Consider the following 17807-nt stretch of genomic DNA (forward strand, 5'->3'; position numbering starts at 1 on the left):
TAGTGGATATAGCCCAACTGGCCTATTTTCAAATTTCCCACCATTTTTCTGGGGGTTAGGTTAATGCACATAGCCCAATTGACCTATTTTCCCTCCAAAATCCGTCATCTCGAATGACGTCGTGTGCTGTTGCCAAGTCTACGTGCCGCCATCTTGGATGACGCCGCCATCTTGAATAAATTTGGTAACAATGCAGAGTGTTCCCATACATGCCTTGTCCCACTACTTACGCCGTTTCGGCTACTGCCATCAAGTATCAAAAAGCTTAACCTGTAAGTAGGCTATTTAGGTTTTTATATTGGTAACGCCACGTAGCGCTCTGTATGAAAATCACTGGCTGTGCTGTGTGCAGTCTGTGGCTGGTTGGCATTGTTGTAATATTCGCTATTGTAGTGTTGGGCAGTTGGCTGTTAACAGCGCATAGCGTTGCGCAGTTGGAGGTGAGCCGCCAGCAGTGGTGGATGTGGGGAGAGAGATGGCGGAGTTTTGGACAGAGACAGAAATTTGTAATATTGGATATCATGGACTGATATATATATTATGACTTTTGAACACTTTTAAGGTAAATACATTGTCTGTTCTCTATCAAAATCTTTCATTTGCTAACTATGCCTATCAGTAGTTCGTGCCTTCAGTAGTTTGAATCTTTTATTTAGCTGGCAGTAGTGGCGCTCACTGTATTGCAGTAGCTTGAGTAACGAAGATTTTTGTGAGGTAAGTAATTTGTGAAAGGTATAGTTTAATGTTAGTCAGGGCCATTCTCTTGTAGTGATTATTGAAAGTCAGATTGCGTTGCGCTAAAAATATTGTGTGTCAGTTTAAGCACAGTCATGTATAATTTTTCTAAGGGGACGTTTCAAACCAATCAGGCATAGATTCGAGTAGCGCCCCTGAGACTTGTTCTGCAAGTTCTAAGCTGTTTGATATCTGCTAATGGCAGTAACCGAAAAAGCGTAATAAATAAAGAACATTTTAATGTCGATCTAGACGGTTTTATTCACAAAATAACCACACCTATACGAACACCAGGCAGCACTCATGTGCTGACGCACAGGGACCTTGGAGCACGGCAAAGGAATCAAACGTGAGTTCCAAAGTGCTACCAATAGTCCAGCCAGCTCAATGAATGTGTGCAGGGAGTTAATGACTTGTGGCAATCCGATGGAAGGGTTTGGGTTCGGCGAATATCTGGAATATGTTAGCTGTCATCAAGAGTGGTACCACCAGCGAATTCTGGACGAGGTGGTGTTACGGTATGGAAGTGGTTTTTGTGGTTAGGGTGTGGTATCCTTTTTACACTTAAGAGAACGTTAAATACGGAAGGATATGGACACATTTTACAGCATCGTGAACTGTGTACACTAGGGAAACTGTTCGGAGACGACGATTGTATCAAATGCCACTGCACCTTGTCTTAACTAGCATATGCGAGACAATGCTTAATGGACAATAACATACCTGAAATGGATGGGCCTGCCGAGGCTCCCGTCATGAACCCAATGGAGCGCCTTTTGGCTGAGTTAGAATGTCAACTTCGCTTCAGACCCCAGCGTCCAACGTCCATTAGTTTCAGCTCTTGAGGAATCATGGGCTTCCATTCCTCCACAGACGTTCAGACACGTCATTAATACTGTCCCCAGCAAAGTTCAAGCTGTTATAAAAGCGAAAGATGGACACACCCCATATTAATGTCCAATGATTGATGTTAGGATACTTTTGATGAGATAGTGTAGATCTAGAAGACAGGAGGAGCGCGATCAAAACTTCCCAGCACTTTTCTGTCGCCCTAATGCTTTAGGTTTCCACCTAACTTTCTATGTAATCTTCTGACCATTCCTTGGATATGCTACCACACAGCCTCCATTAGTTGAGGAATGCGATACCTCAGACATCTAATAACATTTAAGCAGCACATTGAGTCATTATCATCGAGTATACATACTACTCGTACACGAGTTGCTTCAGTTGACGCAGTTAAAGTTAAATGTTGGTCGTAACGATCTGCTTAAATCATTTTGTCCCCTGGGATAGTTATAACTATTTACAACAATGAATTCTTTTGCTAAAACCAGTCAGTAAAAATAGGGAAATGGATGTAATTTCTAGAGTTGTGCCCATATACAAAAAATGGGAAAAGAACTGTCCCGCTAGTTACAGACCTATATCCATAACCCCAGTTTTTTCAAAAATTTTAGAAACGATTATGTATGAGCAAGTTAGTGCCTACTTGGGTAAACTAAATATAATTAGTGATAAACAGTTTGGATTTAGGAAAGGTAAATCCACAAAGGATGCAATGGACTCCCTCATAAAGTTAGTCCTAGATGTGTTGGAGGCTAGGGACTATGCCCAGGCTACATTTTGTGACCTGAGCAGAGCCTTTGACTGTGTAGAGCATGACACTGTGCTGAATAAGCTAGTTTACTATGGTTTTGATGACAACAGTATAAATATGTTCAGGTCTTTTCTAGAGAACCTTCAACAAGTTGTGTGCATTGGTAGGGAGAAATCAAATTTGGTTAATGTTAGGTACGGAGTGCCTCAAGCGTCGGTGCTTGGACCTTTACTGTTTATACTAATGATTAATGACCTGCCCTTATTCATAAATTCTCATGCAGTATTGTATGCTGATGACACAACTTTTCTACATAAAAGCTCTGATCTAGGTACACTGAAAACAATGACCTAAAATACCCTTGCTCAGTCCTCATTATGGTTCAAAGCTAATGGCTTCTTGCTAAATGAAAACAAAACCCAGACACTTTACTTTAGCCTCAAAGAGATTCCTAACTACCAGGAATTAGAAACTGTTAAATTTTTAGGTGTTACTATAGACAATAAATTGACGTGGGAACCACACATTAAAAATACACTCCTGGAAATTGAAATAAGAACACCGTGAATTCATTGTCCCAGGAAGGGGAAACTTTATTGACACATTCCTGGGGTCAGATACATCACATGATCACACTGACAGAACCACAGGCACATAGACACAGGCAACAGAGCATGCACAATGTCGGCACTAGTACAGTGTATATCCACCTTTCGCAGCAATGCAGGCTGCTATTCTCCCATGGAGACGATCGTAGAGATGCTGGATGTAGTCCTGTGGAACGGCTTGCCATGCCATTTCCACCTGGCGCCTCAGTTGGGCCAGCGTTCGTGCTGGACGTGCAGACCGCGTGAGACGACGCTTCATCCAGTCCCAAACATGCTCAATGGGGGACAGATCCGGAGATCTTGCTGGCCAGGGTAGTTGACTTACACCTTCTAGAGCACGTTGGGTGGCACGGGATACATGCGGACGTGCATTGTCCTGTTGGAACAGCAAGTTCCCTTGCCGGTCTAGGAATGGTAGAACGATGGGTTCGATGACGGTTTGGATGTACCGTGCACTATTCAGTGTTCCCTCGACGATCACCAGTGGTGTACGGCCAGTGTAGGAGATCGCTCCCCACACCATGATGCCGGGTGTTGGCCCTGTGTGCCTCGGTCGTATGCAGTCCTGATTGTGGCGCTCACCTGCACGGCGCCAAACACGCATACGACCATCATTGGCACCAAGGCAGAAGCGACTCTCATCGCTGAAGACGACACGTCTCCATTCGTCCCTCCATTCACGCCTGTCGCGACACCACTGGAGGCGGGCTGCACGATGTTGGGGCGTGAGCGGAAGACGGCCTAACGGTGTGCGGGACCGTAGCCCAGCTTCATGGAGACGGTTGCGAATGGTCCTCGCTGATACCCCAGGAGCAACAGTGTCCCTAATTTGCTGGGAAATGGCGGTGCGGTCCCCTACGGCACTGCGTAGGATCCTACGGTCTTGGCGTGCATCCGTGCGTCGCTGCGGTCCGGTCCCAGGTCGACGGGCACGTGCACCTTCCGCCGACCACTGGCGACAACATCGATGTACTGTGGAGACCTCACGCCCCACGTGTTGAGCAATTCGGCGGTACGTCCACCCGGCCTCCCGCATGCCCACTATACGCCCTCGCTCAAAGTCCGTCAACTGCACATACGGTTCACGTCCACGCTGTCGCGGCATGCTACCAGTGTTAAAGACTGCGATGGAGCTCCGTATGCCACGGCAAACTGGCTGACACTGACGGCGGCGGTGCACAAATGCTGCGCAGCTAGCGCCATTCGACGGCCAACACCGCGGGTCCTGGTGTGTCCGCTGTGCCGTGCGTGTGATCATTGCTTGTACAGCCCTCTAGCAGTGTCCGGAGCAAGTATGGTGGGTCTGACACACCGGGTTCAATGTGTTCTTTTTTCCATTTCCAGGAGTGTATATTGGCTAGGCTTTCAAGAGTTATTTATCTAATTAGAAATTTAAAAAGACATGTTCCCAATGACTATGTGAGATCAGCATATTTTGCCTTCTTCCAAAGCATCATCTCTTATGGAATTTTACTGTGGGGTAGTAGCTGTCATGTAAATGACATTTTACTTTTACAGAAGAAAGTAATAAGAATAATAACGGATTCAGATAAAACAGAACATTGTAAACCTCTGTTTATTAAATTGCAGTGTCTTACAGTAGTAAACTTATTCATCTACAATGTTTTAATGTACATTAGAAACAATGTGTCTAATTTTGTGTTGAGAAGTGATATTCATAGTCATAACACTAGAAACAGAACATCTGTAGACGTACCGTATCATAGATTATCAAAATTGCATAACTCTTACCTAGTTCTTGGACTAAGTGCTGACTTTAAAGAACTGCCTGCAAATATCTTTATAGCTAAATTATACAAGCTACTAGTGAACAATCCGTTTTACACCATTGATGAATTCTTTGAAGATGAAAATACTGCATTCTAACATGTACCTATTTTATGTAAACCAATTTACATCGATATAGTAGTTTATGTAGAAATATATGCTCTTGACTTTGTCTCTTGCTGTAATCAGCTGAACGACAGTAAAATTATTATTATTATTTCTTTACTTTCTCAGACGTTAAGTCTGGTTAAGAATGGAGTGACGCGGACCTTTATCAAGCGTCACTTCCTTTTTGCTGTACGGTACATGTTATATTGCATTTAGGAACTTTCGGGTAATTGAACATGTATCAATAATTACGGATTTCTGTAATTGTATATATATGTTTGGATGTAGCTGTATTGCATTGATGTATTGGTGGATATTGTGTGGTATGACTCCTGTAGTTGATAGTATAATTGGTATGATGTCAACTTTATCCTGATGCCACATGTCTTTGACTTCCTCAGCCAGTTGGATGTATTTTTCAATTTTTTCTCCTGTTTTCTTTTGTATATTTGTTGTATTGGGTATAGATATTTCGATTAGTTGTGTTAATTTCTTCTTTTTATTGGTGAGTATGATGTCAGGTTTGTTATGTGGCGTTGTTTTATCTGTTATAATGGTTCTGTTCCAGTATAATTTGTATTCATCATTCTCCAGTACATTTTGTGGTGCATACTTGTATGTAGGAACGTGTTGTTTTATAAGTTTATGTTGTAAGGCAAGCTGTTGATGTATTATTTTTGCGACATTGTCATGTCTTCTGGGGTATTCTGTATTTGCTAGTATTGTACATCCGCTTGTGATGTGATCTACTGTTTCTATTTGTTGTTTACAAAGTCTGCATTTATCTGTTGTGGTATTGGGATCTTTAATAATATGCTTGCTGTAATACCTGGTGTTTATTGTTTGATCCTGTATTGCAATCATGAATCCTTCTGTCTCACTGTATATATTGCCTTTTCTTAGCCATGTGTTGGATGCGTCTTGATCGATGTATGGCTGTGTTAGATGATACGGGTGCTTGCCATGAAGTGTTTTCTTTTTCCAATTTACTTTCTTCGTATTTGTTGATGTTATGTGATCTAAAGGGTTGTAGAAGTGGTTATGAAGTTGCAGTGGTGTAGCCGATGTATTTATATGAGTGATTGCCTTGTGTATTTTGCTAGTTTCTGCTCGTTCTAGAAAGAATTTTCTTAAATTGTCTACCTGTCCATAGTGTAGGTTTTTTATGTCGATAAATCCCCTTCCTCCTTCCTTTCTGCTTAATGTGAATCTTTCTGTTGCTGAATGTATGTGATGTATTCTATATTTGTGGCATTGTGATCGTGTAAGTGTATTGAGTGCTTCTAGGTCTGTGTTACTCCATTTCAGTACTCCAAATGAGTAGGTCAATATTGGTATGGCATAAGTATTTATAGCTTTTGTCTTGTTTCTTGCTGTCAATTCTGTTTTCAGTATTTTTGTTAGTCTTTGTCTATATTTTTCTTTTAGTTCTTCTTTAATATTTGTATTATCTATTCCTATTTTTTGTCTGTATCCTAGATATTTATAGACATCTGTTTTTTCCATCGCTTCTATGCAGTCGCTGTGGTTAACCAATATGTAATCTTCTTGTTTAGTGTGTTTTCCCTTGACTATGCTATTTTTCTTACATTTGTCGGTTCCAAAAGCCATATTTATATCATTGCTGAATACTTCTGTTATCTTTAGTAATTGGTTGAGTTGTTGATTTGTTGCTGCCAGTAGTTTTAGATCATCCATGTACAGCAAATGTGTGATTTTGTGTGGGTATGTTCCAGTAATATTGTATCCATAATTTGTATTATTTAGCATGTTGGATAGTGGGTTCAGAGCAAGGCAGAACCAGAAAGGACTTAATGAGTCTCCTTGGTATATTCCACGCTTAATCTATATTGGCTGTGATGTGATATTATTAGAGTTTGTTTGGATATTAAGTGTGGTTTTCCAGTTTTTCATTACTATGTTTAGGAACTGTATCAATTTAGGATCTACTTTGTATATTTCCAATATCTGTAGTAACCATGAGTGGGGTACACTATCAAAAGCTTTTTGGTAATCAATGTATGCGTAGTGTAGTGACCTTTGTTTAGTTTTAGCTTGATATGTCACCTCTGTATCTATTATCAGTTGCTCTTTACATCCTCGTGCTCCTTTGCAACAGCCTTTTTGTTCTTCATTTATAATTTTGTTCTGTGTTGTATGTGTCATTAATTTCTGTGTAATGACTGAAGTTAATATTTTATAGATTGTTGGTAGGCATGTTATGGGACGATATTTAGCTGGGTTTGCTATGTCTGCTTGATCTTTAGGTTTCAGATAAGTTATTCCATGTGTAAGTGTATCAGGGAATGTGTATGGGTCTGCAATGTAACTGTTAAATAATTTAGTTAGATGTGAATGTGTTGAGGTGAACTTCTTTAACCAGAAATTTGCTATTTTATCATTTCCAGCAGCTTTCCAATTGTGAGTAGAATTAATTGCTTGGGTGACTTCATGTTGCAAAATTATCACTTCAGGCATTTGTGGTATCATCTTGTATGTGTCTGTTTCTGCTTGTATCCACCGTGCATGCCTGTTATGTTGTACCGGGTTAGACCATATGTTGCTCCAGAAGTGTTCCATGTCTGTTATGTTTGGTGGATTGTTTATTTTAATGTGTGTGTTATCTATTGTCTGGTAAAATTTCTTTTGGTTTGTGTTGAATGTTTGGTTTTGTTTCCTTCTATTTTCACTTTTTTTGTATCTTCTGAGTCGTTTGGCTAATGCTTGTAATTTCTGCTTCTTTTCGTCTAATTGCTCTGTCGCTTCTTGTTGTGAGATTTTACCTAACCTTTTTCGTTTTTTGTCTGATATTTCATTTCTTATAAATTGTGTTAACTGTCCGATGTCTTTTCTCAGTTTTTCTATTCTGATCTGTAGCCTGTGTTGCCATGCTGGTTTTGTGGGTTTCTTCTGTGTGTTGGTTGGTTCTGATATCTGCCTAGTGTGTATATTTAGTGTAGTGAGTGCTCCTACATAAACCAGTAGTTGTAACTCTTCCATAGTTGTGTATTCATTTATTTTGTTGTGTATGATTGTGTTGATAGTTTTTATTGTTGTTTCGACTTGTGGGCTATTTGGTGGTCTATGCAAGAATGGTCTAATGTCTGTATTTGTGTCTTTGTATTCTATATATGTCAACTGAAATTTTTCTTCTATATCTAACATGTGTGTCACTTCGTGTTCTATTTGTGCTTGTGCTGGTGGCTGTCTTAAAATTTCATTTTCCTCTGATTGTTTAATTGATGCGTGTTGTTCTTTGTTTGTTTGCTCTGGGATGTTTGAGTCCATTACTGTATTTTCTTCTTCTTCTAATTGCACATTATTTTGTTCCAGTATTTGTTGTACTTGTTGTTTGATGTTTTCTAATTCTGACTGGGGTATCCTGTTATTTTTTATTATTACACGAATCTGATCAGCTAGACGTTGTTCTGTTAAAAATTTTAATTCTGGGTATCTGGTAATAAATGTTGTGTATACTTGTGATCTGTATCCAGTTGTGTTGGTTCCTAGGTTTGTTGCTTGTTAATAACAGAACATGAGGTGTCGATTAACTTCATCTGACCATCTCATCCTCTGTCTTTGTTTTCCTTCTAGGGTGGTTGCAGGAAGCATATCCTGCAAAACACCTCTATTTGGATTTAAATCATTTTCCAGTTGGCTAGCAGTGTCATTACCATTGTGGGCGGGCATAGGGTTCAAGCGCCGTCCCCGACCACGACGGCGCTTGTCCGAGGCTTCTTTAGTTCTGTCCTGAACCAAGTAATCACACTAAAAGGGGGGTTAGCCCTATTAGTGGTTTGTTCTTTTCGTCGCCTTTTACGACTGGCAGAACATACCGGAGGCCTATTCTTTTCCCGGGCCTCCACGGGGTTTATTATTATTATTATTATTATTATTATTATTATTATTATGTTGCAGACATCGCCGGTGAGCGAACACTTGTGGCTACCAGAACGAGGCCACCCCTGGTGGGAGCGCTACCAACCAGTGTCGTATCACATTGCATCACGCTCTGGAGATCGTGCGGAATTCCAGGAGATGGTGCGGCGCTGCAATGCTGCTGGAATCAGGTGTAAAATACATTATCTTTTTGATTTGAAGATTTTCAAATGGCTCTGAGCACTATGGGACTTAACTGCTGAGGTCATCAGTCCCCTAGAACTTAGAACTAGTTAAACCTAACTAACCTAATGACATCACACACATCCATACCCGAGGCAGGATTCGAACCTGAGACAGCAGCGGTCGCGCGGTTCCAGAATGTAGCGCCTAGAACCGCTCGGCCACTCCAGCCGGCGAAGGTTTACTTAAGTGTGATTGAGAAGAAACAGCTGCATTACATCGTATACAGCCGAAACACCGAAGCAAGGCAAACAGCAACAACAGCCGACTCAATATTCAGACGGAATCAGCTAAGCCTGGTGGGCAGAAAAGCAAACAAACGAATCGCAGGATAATTATTACACAGTGGCTAGTTCAGAAAAACAGAATTACTTGAATCAGCTGGCCAGCTGTCTTACCAGAATAGATACCTTTTTTTTGCACAGATGTATGAGAAATTTACGAAATGATTTGGTGAATGCCACAGGCCCAACCAAGGCCCTTTTTGGGTTTGCCCCTGGATTCAATAAACTAGGCAGTCAATAAATTAGGCATTACGTAACACACAAATATAAGCCGTGTTAAACACTATTCTTATAATATACAAACACTAGAATAAAACAAATCTGGTAAGCACTGAAAGTGTTAAACACTATTCCAATAAAATACAAAACACTGGTGAATAAAACGAGTTTTTCAAGCACTGAAAGCGTTAAACACTACTCCAGTAAAATAAAAACACCAGTGAACAGAATAAGGCTGGTAAACACTGAGAACAAGCTGCAACATTAAGTGTATTAAATACTAGTCTAATAAAATACAAAAGATAGCCAGTGAATTAAAGAAGGCTAACAACCACTGAAGAATTAATATGCCAGACTGATAGCTTGCAGTTAGACTTGACAGAACGTGCGGTCTTCTATACGCAAAAACACATCCGATCTGTCCACGTGGCGAGTAGACAATGTGGCGAGTAGACAGCAAAATTAAATTATAATTAATGTTTACTACAAATCACGAATACGTGTGCAGAAAAATATAAGCTTAGCCTGGTAGAAAAATACTAATGAGTGCCTTTGCTCACAACAGGAAATCGAAAGAACAACCACAAATACCAGCTAAACCCGAAAGGAACTAGGATGCAGTGGGTCACACGTCAGCAAAGCACAAAATTTCTGTCCCTTGCAAAAGGCCTTACCAATAGTCCACAATGTATATGCGCAATGGTTCACCAAGCAGGATCGTTCCTCCAACAGTAGACCAGCTGACAGATAAGCTGCACCAAGTGTGATGGTACCAATCTACAGGACTCGTCACCACGTTCCAGCTATGTTTGGCTCAACAAAGCATTCACATGACCTCTATAAAACCAGGTCCTCCAACTGTCTACGCCCTTCTGCCCTGTTTATACGCGCTCTCATAGGCCAACGACCTACCACTATGCAGTGGGCAGAAACTGGTTGATTGGTTGTTTTAGGAGGAGGGAACCAAACAGCGAGGTCATCAGTCCCATCGGGTTAGGAAGGACGGGGAAGGAAGTCGGCCGTGCCCTTCCAAAGGAACCATTTCGGCATCTGCCTGAAGCGATTTAGGGAAATTACGGAAAACCTAAATCAGGATGGTCGGCGCGGGCTTGAACCGTCGTCCTCCCGAATGCGAGCCCAGTGTGCTAACCACCGTGCCACCTCTCTCGGTATGGGCAGAGACATACACAGGTTACGTTGCATCAGTTACTGAGTTCGAAGGATGTCGTGCGTCCACGGCACAATGTTATTATTGACAAACACTTGAATTAACACTGTAAGTGAACTTTTAATTTTTTATGCTATATATGCTGCTCAAACATATTTTGTCCTCTATGCTATGGCTTTACACCTGTTAGTGCTAGGTCTACTACTTTGCTTCCGCCGTTTTTCCTCTAAGTTCGGGGCTTTATTGTGTAAAACATACAAAAAATTGTGAGTCTTAGTGTTGCCCATCGCTGGCCACTACATTTTCCCATCCTTCGGATAGCATACGAAACCAATGGCGGAAGAACTGGGCGTCTTTTGTGGGGATCCATGAATCGATTCAGTTTTGCACTTGTTCATATGATCGGAAGTGCTGGTCAGCCAGACTGTATACCAGTGATCGAAAAAGGAAGTCAGAAAGAGCAACGTATGGAGAATACGGCGGGAGGCATAGGACTTCTCATTTCAACGTTTCCATGTATATTTTAACGGGTTTTGCGACATGGGGTCGAACACTGACCTGCTGCAAAATTACCTGTACGTGTCTATCGCTGTATTGTGGCCGTTTGTGTTTCAGTGCTGCACTCGAACGCGTCAGTTGCTTTCGATAATGATGTGCTGTGACTGTCTTCGTTTGTTTCAGTAGCTAAGAAAACGTTCCGTCTTCCCCCGCCATGCCGGTCTTCGACATCAAAATCACCGTTCTTAAGGCGTTGAAAACATTCTCTGCTCATTCGTTCACAAGATTTTTGTATCTGCATATTGAAGAACTGTCAGAACTGCTGACATCTTTGGGAGTAAGAAGATAATTTTTTCTTCCAGTTTAGTAGCTTTTTTCTTAATATTCTCTTACCATTGGTCTTACCCAGCATTTTAAGACCCACAGCCGCAGATTTTTTCCTGTTAAAGCAGAAAATTGAAACTTCCCGCAAATGACGAGAAATGGGTACGTAAGTTGACGTACTTAATCGAGAATAACCTTATCAGCCAATCACAAATCGACTAATATTTTTATGGCATTATGTTTTCAGATGCCTAAGCTTATTGTATTACACCTGAACCCCACTTGCCGCTACTGCCGTCTATTGCAAAATGGCGGAAGCAAAGTTCTAGACCTAATAGTTTTTTAATTCAAATAAGCCTATGAAGTAGAATGAGTTGTTCAGAAGAACCAGTTTCAGCTTAGATTCAAAATTTCCTTCACTTCCCAACGAGACAGTTCTTGCTGTTGATAAGTAATTAAAATGGTTCAAATTGCTCTGAGCACTATGGGACTTAACTTCTGAGGTCATCGGTCCCCTAGAACTTGGAACTACTTAAACGTAACTAACCTAAGGCCATCACACACATCATTCGAACCTGCGACGGTAGCGGTCGCGCGGTTCCAGACTGTAGCGCCTAGAACCGCTCGGCCATACCGGCCGACGATAAATAATTAAAGATTTTTGTATCTGCATATTGAAGAACTGTCAGAACTGCTGACATCTTTGAGAATAAGAAGATAATTTTTTCTTTCAGTTTGGTAGCTTTTTTCTTAATATTCTCTTTAAATTATAAAAGATAATTTATCTTGCAATGGCGCCTGAGTGCCTTGGCTTCTTCCTTTGTTTCATTGTAGCCAATAAAAAGATTTGTCCTGAAACATTAAAATTACCGTTTTACAATGAAGTTTATTATGTTTGTTTGAAACATCACTTTTGTTAACATTTATATAAACACTTCTGAAAACACACACAGTATAAAGCTTCCTCACACCATGGAAAGATCATAGTCTGTAGACAGCAACAAGTACCAAATTTTAAAATGGTAATCTCGCTCTTACTCACATCGCACCAAAAAACTCTGTGTGTATATCACAGACTAAGATTCCAGAAGCTTAGAGAACAGGAAGTAGTCCAAATTAGTATTAACGTAACTTTTGTACTGAAGTTATCGATTTTAGTTTATATATTGCTTTCTGAAAAAAATTACCTAAGTGGAGATTTATCAGTTAAAAAAAAAAACCGGTTCAAATGGCTCTGAGCACTATGAGACAACTTCTGAGGTCATCAGTCCCCTAGAACTTAGAACTACTTAAACCTAACTAATTTAAGAACATCACACACATCCATGCGCGAGGCAGGATTCGAACCTGCGACCGTAGCGGTCGCGCGGTTCCAGACTGAAGCGCCTAGAACCGCTAGGCCACACCGGCCGTCTATCAGTTTCATTATCGATAATAAAATTAGAAACACTATAAATGAAGGCAGAAATTTTTCTTGTGTAAGAATTGGAGACAAAAAAATATTACCTCTAATGTACCCTTCTTTCCAGATCATTTACGTTAACAATTGCGACTAATAATTTTCATAGTATAACATCGATACTGAGAAATATGTCGATATAAATAATAGAAATATATCGATGGTAAAATAGGTTTTTGACCGTCAGAAACATCCAGAAGTATCTACAGATGAGAAACATATAATTTAACTAACAAAATTAATGTCTCGCCAAAAGTTATACAGAATCAAACATTTCACTTGACATGCGAACGTACCGAGGAGCCTAGATTCTTATAGCGTACAGCGTCTGTCCGCAACATCACATGTGAGTACAATCACAACGTATTTATGTACAAACACTTTCTGAACCCCGTGATGTGATGCTGGGAATGGGCATAGCCCGGCTATCTGGATCTTCACCTGCTGCAGTTTATATGACAATTCCGATTCCATAGACGCCTGCTGTGTTGAAAAAAAGAATGTCCAGTGGCAGACAGAATTTTTCCCCGTAAACCATCTCAACAGTTGAAGCTGCGATGTCCGTCTTAAGGCTAATGGCAGAGCAGATGTCCACCAACTATGATAGCACATAAGCACACTCTTTTGTGTTCTATGCCATCTCTCCATCATCCCATTGCTTCAGGGATGAAAGCTTGTGGTATGATGGTGCTGGAACACACTTAATTTAGACAGCTCAGGAAACAAGACTGACTCAAATAGTCGCACTGTGTCGGTCGTGACGTGAGTGGGGCATCCGAAGCGTGAAATCTATGTATTCATGAAGGCCCTTTCCTTCGTTTCCATTGATATATTACCTGTAAGAGTTGCTTCTGACTACCGTGTGTATCTACCCGCTGCCATAAACAAATAGCAGTATACTTCTGATGTGGAAATTGTCCCACGAGCTCTATGTGGACGTAAAAGAACCAAATTGTTGTTTCAGGAAAGTCTCCCACTGGCTGGTGCACATGTCTGCCAACTTCGCATCTCTGACAGGCCAAACATGCCCTCGCCCAGATGTGACAATCTTTTTGATACCCGGCCATTCAAATTTCTCCATCATCAGCTTGACAGTGGTTTTCAGGGTAGGATGTGCGGGGTAGTGAAAGTTGTCAAAAACTGACTTTCACAGTATCTGAGTCACAAATAGCCTAGCCTGGATCTTGGGCACATCATACCAAATTAGGTCTATCCTGCCTAGCAATCGCATTTGCTTGAGCTTAGAGAATGTTGAGCTGCTTTGCAAGAATTGTTGTAGATGTTCGTCTGTGGCTTGTTCTGCTCTCAACTGGTCGTAATTTATCGTGTCAGAAATTGCGCCGATCCTTCAGCAAAAAACCAGCCACTATGTTCTGTGCCCCCTTAATGTGCCATATATCCGTGGTAAATTGCCTGATAAACTCCAGATGTTGGAACTGCTGAGGAGAACAGCCCTCTTTTGTTCAATACAGACTGTAAATGGCTGGGCTTCCATATGTGGCTGGAAGTGTTGTATGGCTTCATAAATGGTCAGTAATACGAGGCATGTTTTTAAAGTAAGGTCCGTTTGACCGTAAGTACATAACGAAAGGTTACTTCAAAAAAGTAAATTTATTTTGACTCTGTTTTCCACATAGTTGCCAAGTTTGTTGAAACACGTATCATACCTCTCAACCAATTTTAAAATACCCTCTTCATAAAAACTTGCCGCCTGCTCCGATAACCAAGAGTTCACTGCCGTTTTCACGTCGTCGTCATCATTGTAATGGTTGCCACTGAGGTGTTGTTTGAGGTGGAGGAACAGATGGTAATCGCTAGGCGCAAGTTGAGGGCTGTAGGGTGGGTGGTCTAAAACTTCCCAGCCAAACCTGTCCAATAAATCGCGGGTCTGACCTACAGTGTGAGGGCTTGTATTGTCATGGAGAAGGACAATTCCCTTTGTCAGCATGCCACGTCTTTTGTTTTGAATCTCTCTGTGTAGCTTTCTCGGGGTTTGGCAGTATGCCTCTGCATTGTTGGTGGTTCCTCATTGCATGAAGTTGACCAAAAATACACCATGCCTATCCCAAAATACCGACACCATTATTTTGCGCTGGAACAGTCTGTTTGGCCTTCACCTTTACAGGCAAGTGTGTGTGTCTCCATTCCATGCTCTGTTGCTTCGATTCGGGCGTGATATGCGAAACCAATGTTTCGTCTCCAATTACGATCTGACTCAGGAAGCCATCATCTTCTTCGTAATAACGAATCAAGAACTTCATCGCACATTCAAATCTTTGATTTTTGTGGTCCTCTTTTAGGAGTTTCAGGACCCAACAGGAGCACAGTTTCCTAAACTTTAGGTTTTCAGAAAACAATGTTGTAAAGTACTGATTTCGACACATCAGGAAATACGTTTGAGAGACCTGGTGTTCTGAAGCGCCTGTTCTCACGAATCCTCGCTTCAACTGAAGCCACCAAATCGTCTGTAATCAAAAAAAGGGCGACCGGAGCGGTCCTCATCATGGGCGTTGTCACCGCCATCTTTGAATTCTTGTACCCACTTAAGCACGTTTCTTTCACTCATAACAGTATCACCGTACTCTTCGCAAAGCTGTCCATGAATTTCTGCAGCAGACAGGTTCCTTGCTGACAAAAACCGTATCACTGAGCGAACCTCACATGCAGCGGGCTAGTTGATAGTCTTAAACATTTTGAAAGCACAGAACAGAACCGTACAGGTGAGCTACAGAGATGAAACTGAGCACAGTTGTTCCTGAGGCAACCGGTACACAAAGCACGAGCTCGTTGCGGTATGCGCGCGAACTACTAGTGTCTACAACAAAACGGACCGCCGGCCGCGGTAGTCTAGCGGTTTTAGGCGCTCAGTCCGGAACCGCGGGACTGCTACGGTCGCAGGTTCGAATCCTGCCTCGGGCTTGGATGTGTGTGATGTCCTTAGGTTAGTTAGGTTTGAGTAGTTCTAAGTTCTAGGGGACTGATGACCACAGATGTTAAGTCCCATAGTGCTCAGAGCCATTTGAACCATTTGAACAAAACGGACCTTACTTAAAAAACACGCCTCTTAGCTCGGCCATATGCACTCCACTTAGTCTGTGTTTGTGATAGCTTTTGGGAAAGAAACTCTGAAGGTTTTCATCCGCCCAGCATGTTTAGATGGAGAGTTGTACCAATAGTCAATTGGCTAACCTCTGCAACAGTCGCAAACGGCGCGTTATGAACTGGATGAGACAAGGATACTAGTTCTTATCTTTTCGAAAGTCTGCTGCATGATCGGTGTCCATGGTATTAATAAAGGATGACAGTTCTGAGAAATCATAAATCCTGATAAATGGGTGGACTAGGAATGTTCCATAAAGCCTCCATATTTTCCTTGAGTGGACGGCTACCAGCTGCTGATACCACATAACCAAGACTCGTCATTTGTCTCTGGCATTGAACACACTTTGCTTCCTTCACCATGAGCCCAAATTTGTTTATCCTGTAAAATACTGCTTTAAGGTACTTATCATGTAACTCAACTGTCTTTTAAAATATTAAAATATCATCCACATATATGAAGCAGAAATCCAGGACTCTTAACACTTAATCTACGAATCTTTGCCGAATCTGGGCTGCATTTTTCAGTCCAGATGGCATGTGGAGGTTCAAATAGTCTGAAAGACATTATCACAAGCGTCTTGGGAACATACTCTTTGGCTACGGGAATCTGGTTGAATGACTTCTTACAGTCTATCACACTGAAGATCATAGCCCCAGCCAAAACGATCATAAAATCTTGCAAGTTAGGTGTGGGATAGCGGTCAGGTACTGTTTGTGCATTCAGAGTCTAACAATCCCCAGAAGGTCTCCAAATGCCATCTGTCTCTCTATATCCTCTTGTGAACGAGAAGTTGTTCTTCCATCCAGTCTTGACCACTTTTGTAGCATAAAGTCACTGTCTTGCTCAGTGCCGTGCTTGAATTTTCAGTTTCTTTTTGTGTTTTTTGGGTCACCATTTTACAGCTACTGCTCATAGTGTAGTCTACAAAACAGATATCCACAGAGCACTGTTCAATAATTATAATTATTTACTTTACTGATTATCTCAATAAGAAACTCATAAAGAATAAATGAGTAAACACTATTCTACCATTGGCCAAAAAACAATCAAGTCTCTTCCCTCGCTGTCTGCTTATGCACACCAGTGTTCAACAATGTGATTCAGTGACACTGAGACTTATTCAGTGTTTTATCCTTTTGCAAATAGTCAATTATTATGATGCTCTACATGCTCCAAAAAGCAGTCAACTTCAAAACTAACAAACTGGATTTCATGTTTTTTTGAAAATCTTCATTTTTTATCTACATGTTTGTCACCATTATTTAATGGTGGAATGACATTTCACCTCTAGCCATATTAAGGCACTAGAATTCCTTTAGAGTATACGTAAACTGTTCCAAACATGAATTGGAAATGTCCATACTTCAATGTTTTTGCCTAGAATCAACAAACCATTGTGGACCAACTTTTTCAGCTTCAGAACTTGCATATGGTGTAATCATTCAAAAGAGACGCCTGCTGTTTCAATGGTAATGTAGAAGTTTTCAGTCGTGATACAATAAATTTTATTTATCATTTCTTCACAACAATTATCAGTTGGGCATTTAGAATGGGACAAAGCTGAAACACCATTCAAACACATGTAGATTAATTTATCCAGTAATAAATTGTCTTGGGAATTGGTGCAGTGTGGCCATGGGCTTATTTCAATTTTCATTTGGGGAACAGTGCACATTTTTAAAAGATGAGGTGTTTTACCATTACATACCACTAGCTGCCATCAATTTCTGAGAAAGATATGTTGTCAGTCACCAAGGCAGGTGCCAACAATCAACTGCACTTTGTATTTTG

The 17807-nt window shown here is 41.1% G+C and overlaps 1 protein-coding gene across 1 annotated transcript in view; it reads left to right on the plus strand.

Annotated features, from left to right (window-relative positions):
* Window positions 1-17807, plus strand: part of LOC126202710 (alpha-amylase 2-like) — a 170207-nt gene that overhangs the window by 81363 nt on the left and 71037 nt on the right. Inside the window, exon 3 of the mRNA XM_049936891.1 lies at window positions 8758-8909. Coding sequence (XP_049792848.1) covers window positions 8758-8909 — 152 coding nt within the window. The remainder of the gene's footprint in view (window positions 1-8757; window positions 8910-17807) is intronic.

The sequence above is a fragment of the Schistocerca nitens genome, chromosome 1 (assembly GCF_023898315.1).
Source record: "Schistocerca nitens isolate TAMUIC-IGC-003100 chromosome 1, iqSchNite1.1, whole genome shotgun sequence".
NCBI lineage: Eukaryota > Metazoa > Arthropoda > Insecta > Orthoptera > Acrididae > Schistocerca > Schistocerca nitens.